The sequence below is a fragment of the Papaver somniferum genome, chromosome 5 (assembly GCF_003573695.1).
Source record: "Papaver somniferum cultivar HN1 chromosome 5, ASM357369v1, whole genome shotgun sequence".
Lineage (NCBI taxonomy): Eukaryota > Viridiplantae > Streptophyta > Magnoliopsida > Ranunculales > Papaveraceae > Papaver > Papaver somniferum.
The window spans coordinates 212,769,328-212,787,484 of NC_039362.1; the positions used below are offsets into that span (position 1 = coordinate 212,769,328).

General features: G+C 40.4%; 1 protein-coding gene and 1 long non-coding RNA gene across 7 annotated transcripts; one reads left to right on the forward strand and one right to left on the reverse strand.

Annotated features, from left to right (window-relative positions):
• Positions 1-9,870: 9,870 nt before the first annotated feature.
• On the reverse strand, positions 9,871-12,557 carry LOC113284563. Of its 6 annotated transcripts, none has more exons than XR_003328230.1 (6): positions 11,975-12,557; positions 11,777-11,860; positions 11,595-11,677; positions 10,772-10,991; positions 10,264-10,412; positions 9,871-10,150 (listed from the first exon to the last, which is right to left on the reverse strand). It is a non-coding gene; the product is annotated as an uncharacterized LOC113284563 (long non-coding RNA). The 6 variants fall into 6 exon arrangements; XR_003328228.1 differs by having other exon boundaries at positions 10,788-10,991; positions 11,975-12,556; XR_003328227.1 differs by having other exon boundaries at positions 10,777-10,991; positions 11,975-12,556.
• Positions 12,558-15,097: 2,540 nt separating this feature from the next.
• LOC113284566 (endochitinase EP3-like) lies at positions 15,098-16,187 on the forward strand. The gene is made up of 2 exons (XM_026534058.1): positions 15,098-15,563; positions 15,689-16,187. The coding sequence occupies exons 1-2, from the start codon at positions 15,155-15,157 to the stop codon at positions 16,096-16,098; spliced, it is 819 nt and encodes a 272-aa protein (XP_026389843.1). The 5' UTR covers positions 15,098-15,154; the 3' UTR covers positions 16,099-16,187.
• Positions 16,188-18,157: the final 1,970 nt, after the last annotated feature.

Below are 18,157 nucleotides of genomic sequence, written 5' to 3' on the forward strand. Positions count from 1 at the left end.
CTCAAACATTATGGCCTTTTTCTTCTTTCTGTATCTGATAACTCGGGTTCCCCATCTCTTGGACTGATTCCTTGAGTAAGCATTTGGACTGGATTACTTAAGAAGGATTAATAGTTCCAGCTGTAGGTCTAGTGTAAGAATGCATGATATACATAATCACTATACGGGTGGTACCGTTGATAATGCTGCAACCTGATTTTATATGGACACCAACAGTTACAATAGACAGTAAAATTAAGAACACGGAGGTCTACAAAGCATAATCTGAAGGATATTTTGAAGTTTAAGTATGAGTCTTATGTGCACTCAAACCTCTTTACAGTCTAAAAAACTCACAAAAAAAAGGTATGTTGTACAATTGGTTCCATGACTTGCATTTTTTTCTTAATGAACAATTATGTATGAACCAAGAAACGGCGACCTTCCAGACCATGGCATTTCCCGCGAAGGGTTCATCATCTGACAAACGCGGCCTCTCTATCAATTTTGCTAGACACGGCAGCCCCACTACTTGCACCTAAAGTTCCTAAAGTGCTAGACACAATCCTGAATGCTCTAAGAGAATCAAACCTATGAAATTTCAATACTCAATATAAGAACCCTAAAATCAATTCCCAACCATCCTAAGCAGTTGCAAAGGCTACTGCCTTCACACTTCTTATGGATATCATTGACACAGATAAAACTATAGCAATAGAAAAGATGAAATAGCAGTTACCCAAATTAGCATAAAAAGCTCCAACGAATCTAAACTTTGCTAAGGTCCCTATTCTATAAATCCTACTCACATGCTATTGCAGTTTGGACTTCGGATCTGTTCAAAATTAATGCCCTACTTTTATTAATAATTGAGTCAATTAGTTGGAATCTTATTGTTCCAAAATGAACTGAAGAATCAATGAGAATACCTTCGATTAAAATAAAACTCATAGAATCCACACAGCAAATGAAACTATAATTAGATCAAATAAATACCTTAAAACAACATTTAAACAAACCAAAAAAATACAGGACATTGCCATGTTAGAAAGCTTGATTATACGATTTAAGAAAAAAACTTGAGTTAATCAGATTTATACATGTCATCATTGAATAACAAACACATCGAAACCATTGATAAACATAAATCAAATAAAACCCCTAAAATTGACAGAACCCTAGAATTACAAATGATAATAGAGACGATTTTGATGGGAGGAAATGCACATACCTAATCAAAGAATAGAAAAAAAATCGATTCAACTATTAATCTCATTAATTGTTCAAAACACACAACTGAAGATTCAGATGTTGAGTTGGGAGTCGGAGAGTGTAGAGGGAGAAGAAGACGATTAATCGAAGAGAAAGAAAGGAAAGTGTTGTTCTAATTTCAAAGATTAGTTCGATCGGACGGATGTAGTTGGATATATATCTAATCTAACGACGCATAATAAAAACGAATAGTACGTGCGACGTCCTAAAAATACGTGCGGGAATAAAAAATGGTTAGTGTTTTAAGTAATCGTTGTTGGCATTAAAGAGGGGGAGATGCGATATCTATGAAAGAACAACGATGCTGATTAAAACTAATAACATGCGATGTTGATTTTCTATCTATGTAACTAGTACACTGCACGTGCTATGCACGTGTTTCCCTTCAAAATTTAGTGTATTGCATTCGTGGAACGGACCCTCTCCGTGTGACCCACTATTCCTAGCTAGTCTAAGACTCTCTAATTATTATTTTTTATTTTTACCATTTTAGCCTCACCTAATATTTAAAGTATTTTCTATAAAGCTATAAATTTAAGGGCAAAATTGAAATTTCAAATTGTACAACTTCATTAACTGTTCACGTACCGTAGCAAGTAGAGTTCTCTTAATCAACGGGTCCGGTTCCTCCCGGGTATCATACTACCCGGAACCGGACCCTATTATTTTTTCCGGTCCGGGTCCCCACAGTTTCGGGTCCGATTCCTAAATTAGTTGGCCCAGAACCGGACCCTATTAAACAGCCGGGTACCCACCGGTTCCGGGTATTAAACGGGTACTTCAAGTTCAGTTCTATTACACATCAGGTCATAGAAATGTAAGTGGTTTACGAAGTCAATAAATTGTATCGAATCTTAATTCCGAACTGTTCACAATCCCAGCTTTAGTACAACAGCTCCTACATAACCAATTTAATCCCCACCCTTTATCTTCGCAGTTCTAATGTATAAAGAACTGCCGCCATCGTCCATGACCAGTAGAAGTTTACATCTACAATCTCAGACCATCATAGCAATTTGCAGCACAATCTCAGATAACACACAAACTTCCTTGTAGCTCCAGTTCCACCACAGCCTTGGCTTGCACGACTGTAACTCCAGTGCTTTGACCTCGGATCTCAGCTCTATTGCGTCAATTCAGTCCCTCTGAGCATCGCCTTCATGCTATACTACTGACCCATTCATTCCATTTCCTTAACCAGTTCATGAGCTATTGCTTCTGTAATAGCGAGCCGACAAGCAATCCACATAAGCTTCATTATTAACCCACTACTCTCCTCTGCAACTGTAGCTGCAACTTCATTTCGCATGCTTCAGTTCGGCACCAATGTATTCAGCCAAACTTCACCTGCAACGCCGAGCTCAGACCATTCATACAACACTTACAGACCAGCCTTCCCCACGCCATCCAATACCAACACAACACCATATTTTTCTTGTTCTCATGACCACTACCAGAAATTCCACCAACATCATCAATACCATCTCTATCTCCATCATCTCAGGCTCAGGCCACTAACCCATGAACATCATCAATACAAAACCCATTTCAATCTCTGCATTCACGGAAATTCCAACAAAGCAAACCCCAGTTCAGTAGCTCCTTCTCAGTACAAGCTTTAATCAAACAACCATTACCAACCTCAGTTGTTGCTTCAATTTCTCTTAAACCCATTGCAGTAGCAATAATTCTGCACTCAATCCAACAGCTTCTTGATCACCAATTTCTGTTTCATATCACCACTACAACTCCCATGTACAACTCAACTACAACAAGTCAGCTGTACCAATTCTTCTCGGACAGTTTCTTGGCTCCTGCAACAGCTGCTTGCACTCTAGCAATAGCATCACACCTGCAATGCATAATTAATCGCAGTTCCATTCGAACACAGACCAACACATACCACTTCAGTTGCTGCATCTCATTCTGTAGCTCTAACATCATTACAACTGCAGCTGCAACACCATGGCCAGCTTCAATTCATGACAGCATGTTCTTCTAGATGTGAATAGCTTCAAACCCTCTCAGACCACCACAGCTGGCGTTCAACTTAGAAACCCTGATTCCATTTCATGAACACCACCATCAACAGCTGAATCAAAACTTAATCTCAGCATCGAGAAAACCCCCAAAACTGACAAACCCTAACTCTTCAATTTCAATTTCAACTTCTCTTCACTGTGTGCTCTCTAGATCTGTGGACTCTTCCAATTCTTCTTTAAATTCCTCCATCTATCAACACAATCATAGAAGTAACGAGTTCTTCTTAATCTCCACCTTCAATCTTCACCAGATTTACAACATCATATGTTTCTCGACTGAAGCTTATTCTACAAATCCAACCCAACACAGATCGATTTGTTAACTCGTCATAACTCTCGATTCCCTCTCTCAAATCAACATCCGCAATCTCCATTTCTTTCTCTGAATTTCTAAACCTTCTTCAGACAGCACCCGCCATGACTTGCCTCGGCTCTCTGAAATTGAGGTGGAGTGAAATGAAGAGGTGAAAATTGTAGAACCACCTCCATCTATCCTCAAATACCCACACTTGAAAACAGATCAAATACAACAGCATCACCATCGTTATCAAGATCTAGCCACTAATTAAAAAGAACTGCCGATTGAGTATGAATAAAAGTTATTTAATCAATAAGCAGATAATCGTCGACAACTTCAAAAGCTAAACAAAGGAATTTTAAACAAACAAATTTTATTATTATCAGTCAATCCTCTAATTGATAAAGAGATTCGAGATATACGTTTGACAAAAAAAAAATTTGCAGTAAACATTTACAACTTACGAAATTAACAACTTTGAATTTTAACTTTTAGCTACAACCCATCATTAAACGTTACTAAGATAGCAGATCTGAAACAGTGTCTCCTCATTATAACACATGAAAAGATGAAAATTTCATCAGGACAAGAAATTATTACATAGATGGAGAGAATGAAAGGCCAATTTTGAGCGGAGCTTGGAACGGAGGGTGAAAGCAGAAGAGTCAGATGCGGAAATTTTAGGTTATGTTTGTCTATAACTGTTAACGACGTATATATATAACCCTTCACATGACCGAATTAACCCCAGAAAAACAAATACTTACAATACCCGACTACCCGCGGGGTAGGAACCGTATGGAACCATTTATTAACGGGTCCATTCGGGTAATTATCCGTCGGGTCCTAACTTGTTAATGGGTCCTATTTTAGGACCCGGAACCGGATCCTATTCTCCCGGATCCGGTTCCGGTTGTGGGTAATGGGTACCCATTGACAGCCCTAAATTATATATAGTAATAGATAGATAATTTTGCTCATTCACCGAACGAGAATGAGAATGAGAACGACAACTAGCAGGATTGATCGGACTTTGTGAATGGGCCTATTTGTCAATTCACTGTGGGTCGTTATCATTTTTTCTGTTTTTCACTGATTAAGTTGCTGAGCCATGTAAAGGTAAACCAAAGCCATGGCGCTACAGCCCCAAATGCACTGAATCTAGCGCCGGTTACGGACCGATAATATCAATTTTTGAAGACAAAAATGTTCTTGAAATCAGACTAAGAACTTGTTTGTTTGCAGCTGACTCCGCGTCTGAATCTGAGTCAACCCCTGACTCGGACCGAGTCAGTAGTCAGACCGTTTGTTTTCCATTTTGAGTCAGATCTGACTCGACCTCTGACTCAGACATAACCCCTGACTCGGACTCATTTGAGTCAGGTAACAAAATACCCCTGACTCATGGGACCAAACCACTGACTCACTTATTTCCGAGTCAGATGAGTCAGATCTGACTCAAAACAAACATATTGACTCAGATCCAGATGAGTCAGGTGATTTGACTCAGATCCAGATGATTCAGATCCAGACGACTCAGATGAGTCAGGAGTAAACAAACATGGTGTAAATAAGTGAATACTAAAATCTTTTGAACCAAATATTGAAAGTCAATAAAACAAATCGAACGTAGTATAAAGTTCGATTTCAGGACTCTTTCTTCTGGATTATCTGAAGACTGTCTAGTCTAGCATTAACATACGGCCGGCTGACATACGTAATCAAGTTTAATTGAAGAACGCCCATACGTGAAATGGTTGCAGTTGATTGAGTGTTGTTCGAGGAACCTGGACCAGAGACTTCAACCCAACTCCTATGTTACTTTCTAGAAATTTGCCACCATACCAAATGAAACTAATTTGTGACTGATGAGCATTTCATGTGGCTGGTCAAGCCTTTCCAACTCGGTCTAGCTGAACATAGAACATTGACTACTCATAAAAAATGACAAAAAGCAAAATTTGTTGAAGCTTAAAAATCTATAAGTATATCTGAATGTTATCCTAATTTCTTACATCTTCAAAACACTCTACCACTCTTTATTTTCAATATTCATCCAGATAAAAATGGTGATCCTTAGCTGTAGGAGTGAAATATCGCACAGTCATCATGTATGCTAAGCAATGATCATCTAATATGAGGGAAGCTCATCGCTAATAGCCAAATTAAGATGACGTATTTGATGATGTCAGCATAGTCACGAGTAAAGTGTGAAGATCTGTGCGAAATGTAAAGTGTGCGAAGGTGAAAGAATGAACATGAGAGATTGTATCGCATGAAGATTCTGAAAATAATGGATCTATTAGCTGTCATCCACTATTTAGTACCCTATATAAAGGGAAAGGCTATCATGTAATAGAGAAATCTCTGGGTGAATGTGTTAGACAAGAAATTAGGAGAGAGAAAGTTTATTTGAAGTGCAAATAAAACCTTTGTATTATCTTGTATCCAATTTAAGATTCAAATAAGTAAATAAATGATTTTCATTATGATTTCTTAATACATTGCTCAAATAGTTATACAAGTGTGGTTGTAGGATTTCCTGCAACTACATTAGCTACATGAAACTTGTTTCGGTATTGGCAATTCTGTTTGGATGTATGACACAGCCTATTTTGGGTCAGACGAACTTTGGCTCTGTAGCCAATTATGTGACACCAGCATTCTTTAACAATATAATCGGTCAAGCTGGTTCAGGATGTCCTGGGAAAAAATTCTATTACCGCAGTGCTTTTCTTGAGGCTGCAAATTATTACCCTACATTCGGTAAAACAGGAACTCTTGAAGATTCGAGAGAAACGAGTCTAAACCCTAAACAATGTACTGCACGGGAGTACTTTAGATTCGAGAGATCAATCTGTACACATCAAGCCTAAACCAAGAAATGGTCGTTCCAGACTTGCTTCGGTTACAAAGTGAAGGAGAATGGTTTGTATTTGGGATGGAAGCGGAGAGAGTGTTGAGACCAGAATAGTTGATTCTGGAAGAGTTGTTGTTTTACGACTTGTATCATAAAGTGAAACGCACGAAATGTGGAAAGCTAACAGGTGATTTCTGAGTGTTGTATTCTTCTGACCAAAACTTGTTATTTGGTGGAAATAGGTGAGACTTATTTATACAAGTCGCAATAAAACGTACCCTGGCCTCGTAAGAAGTGGAAACGATTGAGTGGTGGAAGAAAAATGGTAACGGGTACCGCCTGGAATTGATGTTTCCATAATGAGGATACGTTTCACCATTATTTCTTGCCATTACTAACTGCCTCACTCTTATGACACTTTCTTGTAACGGGCATTTTGCACGCCGCACGTTGTAAACCGCCAGACCAATACCCTGATGAGCATCCCCCAGTTTGTGACATGTTTTGATGTCTCGAGTGTTTTCATGGAAAAAATGTAGCGTGTTGCTATGTGTGGCAAGTGAATATTGAGAGGCTTTCCGGTTCGGTGGCGACCTTCGACCGCCGAGATTTTATCTCAAGAGGAAGGGTAGTCGTTGATTATGTCTACCTTTCGTCGGCAGCCAGCGTTGTAGCAACGTCATAGCTTGCACATGCTCTTGGCGTGGCCAATTAGGGTTTGGTGTCCTGCCCAAAGAATTGGCACCGTAGCCAAGTGTGTGTCGTGGCCAAAGAATTGGAAGCGTAGACAGATTAGGGTTTGGCGGCGGTGGAGAACTTGTACGTCTGAGATCTGCATCTCAGGAGCAAGGGTAGCCGTTGATCGTGGCTACCTTTCGTTTGGCGGCCAGAGGCATGGTGGCATGGCCAGCATGGCTCGTGCATGCTCTTGGCGTGGCCCAAATTAGGGTTTGGCACAAACCACGGAGTTTTGGCATTGCAGCCAAGAGGTTTCCATGCGTTTGGTGGCTAACTTGTACGGCTGAGATTTGCATCTCAGAGGGAAGGATAGCCGTTGATTGTTGAAACCCTCCGTTTGGCAGCCAGTGCCATGGAGGCATGGCTTTGTCATGTTTTAGGCGTGGCCAAATTAGTGTTTTGGCATAAGCCGTGGAATTTGGCGTTGGGCCAGAAGTTTCCACGCGTTCGGTAGCGAACTTGTACGGCTGAGATTTGTATCTCAGAGGGAAGGGTAGCCATTGATTGCCGCAACCCTCCGTTTGGCATCCAGCGACATGGAGGCATGGCCGGCATGGCTTTGGCATGTTTTAAGCGCCACCAAATTAGGGTTTCTGGCATAAACCGTGGAATTTGGCATTGGGACAGAAGTTGCCACGCGTTTGGTGGCGAACTTGTATGGCTGAGATTTGCATCTCAGAGGGAAGGGTAGCCGTTGATTGTTGCAACCCTCCGTTTGGCAGCCAGCGACATCGAGGCATGACCGACATGGCTTTGGCATGTTTTAGGCGCGACCAAATTAGGGTTTTGGCATAAACCGTGGAATTTGGCATAGGGCCAGAAGTTGCCACGCGATTGGTGGCGAACTTGTACGGCTGAGATTTGCATCTCAGAGGGAAGGGTAGCCGTTGATTGTTGTAACCCTCCGTCTGGCAGCCAGCGGCATGGAGGCATGGCCGGCATGGCTTTGGCATGTTTTAGGAGCGGCCAAATTAGGGTTTTGGCATAAACCGTGAAATTTGGCATTGGACCAGAAGCTGCCACGCGTTGGTGGCGAACTTGTATGGCTGGGATTTGCATCTCAGAGGGAAGGGTAGCCGTTGATTGTTGCAACCCTCCGTTTGGAAGCCAGCGACATGGAGGCATGGCCGACATGGCTTTGGCATGTTTTAGGCGCGACCAAATTAGGGTTTTGGCATAAACCGTGGAATTTGGCATTGGGCCAGAAGTTGCCACGCGATTGGTGGCGAACTTGTACGGCTGAGATTTGCATCTCAGAGGGAAGGGTAGCCGTTGATTGTTGTAACCCTCCGTCTGGCAGCCAGCGGCATGGAGGCATGGCCGGCATGGCTTTGGCATGTTTTAGGCGCGGCCAAATTAGGGTTTTGGCATAAACCGTGAAATTTGGCATTGCACCAGAAGCTTCCACGCGTTGGTGGCGAACTTGTACGGCTGGGATTTGCATCTCAGAGGGAAGGGTAGTCGTTGATTATTGCAAGCCTCTGTTTGGCAGCCAGCGGCATGGAGGCATGGCTGGCATGGCTTTGGCATGTCGTTGCCACGGCGGTGCGGCTGGCATGGTTGGGCTTTTGGCGCTTCGGGTGTGGCTGGCATGCCGTTGGCACGGTGGTGCGGCTGGCATGGTTAGCATGTCGTTGGCACAGTGGTGCGGCTGGCATGGTTGGATGCCTTTGGCGCGTGAGGTATGGCTGGCATGTCGTTGGCACGGTGGTGCGGCTGGCATGGTTGGCATGCCTTTGACGCGTGAGGTGTGGTTGACATGATTTATGTCGTTGGCACGGTGGTGCGGCTAGCATGGTTGGCATGCCTTTGGCACGGAGGTGTGGCTGGAATGGTTGGCATGTCGTTGGCACGATACTGCGGCTGGCATGGTTGGCATGCCTTTGGCGCGGAGATGTGGCTGGCATGGTTGGAACGGTGGTGTGGCTGGCATGGTTGGCATGTCGTTGGCACGGTGGTGCGGCTGGCATGGTTGGCATGCCTTTGGCGCGGAGATATGGCTTGCATGGTTGGCATGACGTTGGCGCGGTGATGCGGCTGACATGATTGGCATGCCTTTGGCGCGGAGGTGTGGCTGGCATGGTTGGCATGCCGTTGACATACTTGGCTAGCATGCGCGGCTGGCATGTGCGGAGACAATGCCAGTCGATACTTGAGGGTTCTGTTGTGGAAAATAAAGTATAGATAAATAAAAAAAGGTACCCTGCTAAATTTCTCGTAGACGTATTGCAAGGCTCAATAAATACGCTAGTGGAGATATTGATACTCACGACTTCGTTTCCTTACAGAGTGACGTCACGTCAGAATAAGGTTTTACGATTTTAACCTAAGCGACCACCGACTCAGTTTCCTTACAGAGTGACGTCACGTCAGACTAAGGTTTTACGATTTTAATCCTAAGCGACCTCCATCAATAATGCCGTTGCGACTTTGTTTATTCGCAACCGAGACCTGCTGTTTCTAATTACAGGAGTACCCCTACCCGGAACTAAAATGTTATTGGTTCTGGTTCCAAAATATTGATTCTGGTTCTTATTTAGCAACAGATCAGAGACGTTGCTAATATTTTGCAACATAAAAAAAAGGGTCAAGCCTTCATTGACCTGGTCAAAATCCATTTCCCCCCTGCACTTACCCAGTTCCATCATTTCCACAGATATACAAACTATGTCATTCATTCGTTCAACATACAAAACTGTATCATATTATGAAAAAGTATGAGTATTTGATACCAATGTATTCTTAGTATCACAACAAACTAGTGTACACATTAGAAACATAGTTGGTTCCTAAGTTCAGTTCATGGAAAGTTACGAAATTCCCAAGTTCTTCTAACTTAAATCACTATAAGGAGATAGTACATAAACTTACAAATCTTGCAGCTGCTAAGGGACCTAATGGCTGCTTCTTTGCTCTCCAGCCTTAATTTCTGATCTCACAACAAAGCATCATTCAATTAACCTGCGAACAAAGCATCACAAATTCTTCCAATCAGAGTCTTTTGTCAAAGTCTATACGATAAGCAAATATAAGGCAGCTTCATGTATGCGAAGTAATAAAATAACAAAACTGACCTGTATGATCCAGATAGATAGGATAGGGACCATGAGACAGGTAAACAATATGGGTCCTAGACTGCCCTACTTAGCAGCCCAGAAAGTGTATCCAGTCAACGAACAAACCACAGCTGATGTCAAAACGAGTGCTTCGAGAAAGATTCTTCCTGTAAACATACAAAACAAAAGAATGAGACTCGCCTTTAAAACTTATCAGCAATGTAAAATATCAAACAGCAATAGCTCCAGTACACAGTCCAAATTAGTAAGGTAAATGGATTAAAACCTTCAAAGATAACTTAACTGAACATTTAAGGTGCAAAGCATGAAACATGAATACTCAAGTGTACTAACCATTATAAATAGATTTTTTTTTTTTTTGAAATAACGAGGTACAATGTTGTTATTAAAGATACTATTTGATGCTTCTACAGGTCAATAATCTGAAAACTTAGCATAATTATAGTACACCAAGTATATACCTAAGGAAAAAGGTTAGAATTAAAAAAGCAGGAGGCAGAATAACCTTACATCAAACATACTTAGTAGTTTAACTAAATCAAGATTCCCAGAACCTAAAGACTCAAATATTTTCAACACAATATCGACAGTGTCAGGAGAGCAGCTTCTAGGAAATGTAGAAAGAAGCAACCCACTTCTTGTTAGCTTGACCAGGGATAAAATTCCTTTTTCCTCAATCACATCCATCTTAGGAGATGATGTAGTAGCCTCTCTAGCACTTTCACCTGCAATTCACAAATTAAAACAAATTACATGCAAGCTTGGAGATCTCGTCTTAGCCAAGTACAAGTAAATAAAAGCTTGGAGATCTCGTCTTAACCAAGTAGAAGTAGATCAGTACTTAATAAGTGAAGATGAAAATAAAACCTCTTCAATACAAAATAACCACTTCCATCATTAATCTTTTTGCTCTAGGCACCATAAACACTTCCTAATTTCCCAGAGCGTATATTTCTTTTCTTTGCATTAGACATTTCTTAAATTTCAGAACTAGATGTACTCAAAGACCTAATATACTGCAACAATTTGAATGAAATTTTAACAATGATTAAGAGCTAAAAATATGCCCTATCAGAAAGCTGTAAACACTCGGAAGCAAGTACCATAGACAATTGCAATAATTATACTATGCAGGTAGAAAAGAATACGCAGTAAAGTCAGTGTGTCAGATTTAGACAGACAAAGGGAGGATAGCTTTGAGCTCGTCTGTCAGAAAATTAAAGATTTATTAACTGATAGTCTGATACTAAGTTGTGTTCGGTGACTCAAATAGCTATCTCTGTGTAGCAAGGAAGCTTTTACTTTCACTTCTTCCCACCCACCCCCACCTGAATCGCTTACACCTGAATACAACCACACCCTCAACAACAACATCTTCTTTGTTACTTTCAACATCCACTTCATCTCCTTCCTACGAATATCACAATTACAATTGCAATCACATTCAATAAAATCAAAAAAATCATACCAAAATAAAACCAAACAAAAGATTATTGTTTGATCCACTTACTCATAACACCCTCAACTGGTTAATCCTCGTATTGAGTTCAACAAATCGATTCAAAAAGCTCGAAATTACAGAAAATTGGAAACCCTAATTGAAAATTTTAGGAAAAATTGATAAAGAGAATAGTGAATAGAGGGTTATATCAAATACCTCAACACTTTCATAGATATAATATACCTCAATTAAGTAATGAAAGATTACCTCAAGTACGAACTCAAATTCCCGACTTGAACTTCTTCCCTGAGATACAAAGAAACTCATAATCATTATCAGTTCTTTTAATTTCTTCTTCAACAGATTCAACCCCTCTTACAATAAAAACCATATCCTCGACTGGTTGATCAGTTTCATCAATTGATTCCCAAATAAGAAACTCAAACCCTAATTTCTTCAATTCATCTTCAGAACAGCTTCAGAACATCTAATTAACCATAAACCTTTCCTCAATCAACTAAACCCATCCTAATCCTTCTTATACATCACCAAAACGAATTCCTAATCTTCATCTACAGAAACCCTAAACCTAACTTCCACTGCTTTCATCTTTCTTCAATCTCCAAGAAACTCTTAACCAATCAAGTTTACAAGTTCATCTATAAACAGGATGTTGATTTCTGTGGTTTTAGAGCTGAAAGAGATGAAGTTCTTCATGCAGAGATGGAGAGGAGATGAAAGAGTTCAGAGATGGAGAGAAGACAGAAAGCAGCGGAGATGAAAGAGTCTGTGGTGGACAAAAATTGAGAAAGGAGAACACGATAAAGCAGGATATAGGTTAGCTTGGAGCAAGCGCTATGGGTAATGTCACCCTTTCAAATGAAAGAGTGCACTACCAATTTGAGCAAATTAGGTCTCCTATAGATAGGTTTCAACCTATTTTTTCCTCCAAATTTTTCCACACACTCGTTCATTCGAACGAGTAGTTGGGTGTTTCACATTAGACCGGGGTATTCTCCGTCAAAAAAAAGAAACTTTTAGTGCAAAACGGGGGACAGTCCCCAATTAAAACCTTGTTTTTCGCTTATTTTTTTGACGGGGGACTATCCCGTCTATGTAAAAAAAGTTTAGGTTTTTTTTGTTGACGGGGGATTGTGCCCCCGTCTAAGAAGATCTTTTTTTTTTTTGGACGGGATAGTCCCCCGTCTGGTCCAAAATCCGATTCTTTTTAATTAAACGGGAGACTGTCTCCCGTGTAGTGTTTTTATTTTGTATTTGCTCATAGTAGCTTCACTAGTTCATCTGGCGCGAGTAGTCTTTCATATGAAAGAGTGAGTCTCCATTTGGAGACTACCCATAGGATATGCTCTTAGGATAAAGGGTGGAAAACAAATAAAGAAGTCTTGACCGAAGTTTGACTGGGGCGTGCTTATCAGCTCTAGTGTTCCCGACCACGCACGTGGTTCACACGTTTGAACCGAGTGCAGTTGCAATTCGTAACTAGGGATGCACAAGACTCACCCATCATACCCAAACCTGCCCGTACCCGTTAAAATCGTGAATTTTTAATCCATACTCGCCCGTTGTGGGTGCGGGGTTGATTATGAAAATAAAAACTCACTGTCTATGGGTGCGAGGTTGATTTTAGCTAATAGCTGCTCATACGCGCCCGAAAAACCCGCTAAATATACATCCTTGATAAAATTAATCATAATCGTCCGTTATCAAAACCGTAGTTTGATACCACAGCTCCAGTTCCCGTCTTCTGATCCTGGCCGATGCTTTCCTTCCTCCGGCTACAACAGCACTTCCTTTCTCCCTGCCATCTATTCTATATCGATGGAAGTTCAGCCAACTGAGCAAATATCCTGTAGCTCCATCTCCACTCGAACAAACATCCAACTTCCATTAAGCCACAACTTCTCTTTTCTGACCTTCTTACGCACTTTTCTCCGTCTGATCACTACCAGCTGCTTACTAGATATGACAAAAGAGATGCGCATACTTGACACGTCATCCACTAACAAAGAAAAAATTATTTGTTTCATTTAACCACTAGCTCTGGACCTATGTATCAATGCCTTTGACAGCTCACAGTCTCTTTGGTGCAGTGATAGGCCTTGGTTATTTTCGTCCCAAACGCGTCTAGCGGGTTTAAACCCATACCCATCCAATCCGTAGCGGGCGGATAAAAAAACCCGCCCGTTATTTTATGGGTGCGAGTTTGGTTATGACAATAAAAATTCGCAGTTTATGGCTGCGAGGTTGGTTTTAGCTAATACCCGCACATACTCGTCCATGTGCAACCCTATTCGCAATCTTGTTTGTGAGGTTGCAAAATTCGCAACGCCAGTCCTATGTTGCGCAAAATTAGCAACTGGGATTACCAATGAAAATTTCGTAATCAACCTACTGTCGTTGCAAGTCCCTTAAAATGGTGTAGTGAAGTGGCTGCTGACCCAGCTTTTAATTTTTGCTGAGGTAGTAGCTGACTGAGTCAAGAGGGTGCGAACCTTTTCTAAATAAGGGTATAACTATAAACGTCTATAAAATCCCAAAAGGATATTACATGTATATTTCATTTTAAGTGTGAGATTTTCGGAAGGTTGTTTCCCGTAGGGGCTATTTTTACACATTAAAACTCTCTCTCTCAAACCTTGATTTATTTATTCAAGGTGGGTTGGGAATATTGGATCGCTTTAGCCAATAAATTGTCATTCGAGTGGCCACATTCAGTCTCCCATTCACGCATTAGATACACAGTTTGCCGTGTCCTTGGCTCCATTGACTAAAAGATTCCAAGTCTTTATCGTGGTAAGATCTCATTTCGTTTTGGATGTTTGTTTCTTCTTCTTTTTCTGGTTTTTTCTTTCCAAGTGATGATTGCTCGTGCTCTAATGAAGTTCGCTTTTGAGTTTAATATTTCGCATAATTGAATGGGCTGAGCACCGAGGAAGAATGATACGTTGAATCAGCCCCTTCTGGCCTAAATTGGATTCGGCTAAAATTCACAGCCAAATTGAACAAAAAAGTATCGAGCGCCTCCTCGTAAGACAAAACCAATTTCCCAAACTCCTCTTCCTAGTTAGAACGCGCACACTGTTTTTCCAAAAAAGAAAAAAAAACAAAATCTGGAGCTCGCTAGCCTACACAGAACAAGTACCTAATTTAGATGTCATTTTGTCGTCAGTGGCTTAAAATTTTCGCGCAACTCATCCCGTGAACCATAGCCCTAACGGCCCCACAAGTGGGCCGCATGCGAATAAAACTTGCATGGAAAAATGAAGGTTTGGCAGAAAGTTCGACCTCGCTAAATTCAAAAGTAGACATTATGAGAAGAGAATACTAATTTCTTGAGACCAAAATCTACTACAAATACCAGCGAAGTTTAGTCTAATTTTACTCATCTTTAAAACACTCACTAATCTTTTATTTCTGGATACAAAAATGATGTCTCCAAACTACTTAAAACTTATTTCAGTTATCGGAATTCTTTTCGGTATCTTGATACGCTCCATTGCGGCACAGAATTGTGGTTGTGCAAGAGGATTATGTTGCAGCCAGTGGGGGTATTGTGGTACTAGTGATGAATACTGCGGTAAGGGGTGCCAATCGGGTCCATGTACTTCGTCTCCAAATAATGGTGCCTCTATTGACAGGATTGTAACACCAGCATTCTTTAATAGGATAGCTGGTCAAGCTTCCGGTTATCAATGTGACGGAAAGAGTTTCTATACACGTAGTACTTTTCTTGAAGCCGCTAAATCTTATCCTCGTTTTGGTAAAACTGGGAGTTTTGATGATTCTAAACGTGAAATCGCTGCATTCTTTGCTCATGTTACGCATGAAACCGGATGTAAGTCATCAAACCAAAATTCAGTTTTTCTGACTAAACTAAATGTGATCAAATTCTTCTTTGTTTGTTACTTAAATAAGCTGCTAGTTAATCAACATGTGCTATTTTTTCTCTTTGGATTACAGTTTTCTGTCACAAAGAAGAAACCAATGGAGCAAGCAGAGACTATTGTGACCATGGAAACAGACAATATCCATGTGTTCCAGGAAAAAAATACCATGGGAGAGGACCCATACAACTATCCTGGAATTACAACTATGGCCCAGCCGGTAGAAGCATCGGATTTGATGGTTTAAATGCTCCAGAAACGGTGTCCAATAATGCAGTCATCTCCTTTAAGGCAGCATTTTGGTTTTGGATGGAAAATGTCCACTCGGTCATAACTTCAAATGAAGGTTTTGGTCCGACAATCCGTAGAATCAACAGTGGAGAATGTAACGGAGGAAACTCGGGAGCAGTTCAAGCAAGAGTTAAGTACTTCAGGGATTACTGTAATCAACTTGGTGTGTTACCAGGAAATAACCTTTATTGCTAGAAACTTATGATGTAATATTTTCTAAGTATCTATGTAATCGCTAGCTCTATATATTAATAAGAGATAAATAAAGAGCTTCTGGATCAATATAACTCGTGCAGATAATAATACTAGACTTTGTTACCCACACCCACGCTACAAACTGGATAAATATACACTCTATCTAGGGAGAAAGGAGAAAGCTAGACATAGAAGCTCTTGCCATGCCACTCTCTCGCATCCCCGATAGCATACACATTAAATCCTTTGCATGCGTTGTTGGGAAAATTGGTACCCGAGCGCAGCGGAACACATGATCACAAAGGGTAATTGGCGATTTTAATCAAAGATGGGAGAAATAATAAGAGAGACAGAAGATAAACAAACACACAAATACAACGCAAGATATACGGGGTTCACCTTTACAGACTACATCCACGGCCAAATGTGGATACCAAAAACCACCCTCGACGCGTGGCGCCATATGGAAGAAGGAGTAATTTAGCATCTCTAGAATTAGGTACATAGTATCTTAGCTTAGTTTCTTTAATTTATATGTAAATGACATTTTTATAAATTCATTTCTACTTTCTAGTACTTAAGAAAATATCTAAGAGAGAGAAAGGGATCAGATTTTATTTTATCTAACTTCATCTTCTTCCCCAAAACTAGATCTAGGAGAGCTCCAAAAACCAAAAAACTCATTAATGGAGTTTTATCTTGTAAATCAATTAATCATAGTGAAGAACCATGAATGTAGATCCCATTATGGATCGAACCATGTAAAAGTCACGAGTCTTATTTACATTTCTAGCACATTTAGTACTTATATTTCATTTTGATTGTGAATAAATGTTTAGATTTAAGATTGGGTATACAAATGAAGGTTTGGGTGTAGCTATGGATATTCCGTAGTTACACCAATACCATCAGAAAAAATTTCATTAAATCAAAGACCATTACATGCTCATTCCGCAACGCAATACAAGACCCAAAGAGTTAACAAGACATACCCGAGAACATCATCGAAGAAACCATAGAAATCAATTTTCTAACCATTCCTCAAACCAGCCTCATGTCTTCTCTCTGCACCTTCTTCATAGCTGCTAGTAACAGAGGAGAAACATGTAATTACTAGAAACTAGGTTTAGGGAAAAGCCTCTAACCCCAAACACTAGAACACCAAAATCCTCTCTCTACAAAATTTTCTATCACACCGATATCGACCTTCACGGTAGCACGCGACCCTTCCTACCAAAGAGACCAAAATCCTAAGTACAAGGATTTACCACTCTTCTAGGTTTTGGATTGTCTACAAACCTACAATTCTAGTCCTATATATAGAGACACAAACTTGGACCTCAAGAAGCCCTAACTTTGGGAACAAGTTTTTCTAACTTAGCTCTTAAGTTCCTAAACTTTAGGAATAAGTTTACTTAAGGTAGAAGTTTACCAAAAATTCAACCCTGACCACCGCCTCGAAACCGACAATTCTCCACCTCGGATCATGCTTTCAAGCATGAGACGATCAACCAAAGAATCATCTTTATACTATTGCGCACCATCTCTATACACCGTTAGAATTAATCTGAAGCTCAAACCCGAACTTCCATCTTCATAGAACCATCTATTCGATCAAAACACCATGACATTGATAAAAGTCTTCAAACCATCTTCTTCATGAAGAAAACGTATGAAACTAGCCACACTTCACCCACACCATGAAAATTTTCTATCATTATTAACGAATCCTTGCACAGACTCCACTATTGATAAACAAGAAAACCATCCAGAAGAATCACCTTTAGCTCCACCTAACCATAATCTAACAACATATTCAATTCTAACCCAGAAAGGAAAAATTAACTTCAATATCAAACTCCAGCACATGTCATGATTACCATATATCCGAAATAAACCATCAGATATCTCCACTGTGATTAACATGCTTAAACCTTTGAGGTATTCCCAAAGCCATCACCAATCTGACATACTTTTACCACCATCACACCCAACATACTCGCTCAAATTATATACCGTGTGAATGCCCAAATTACCGTGGTACATGCTTCCGAGATCA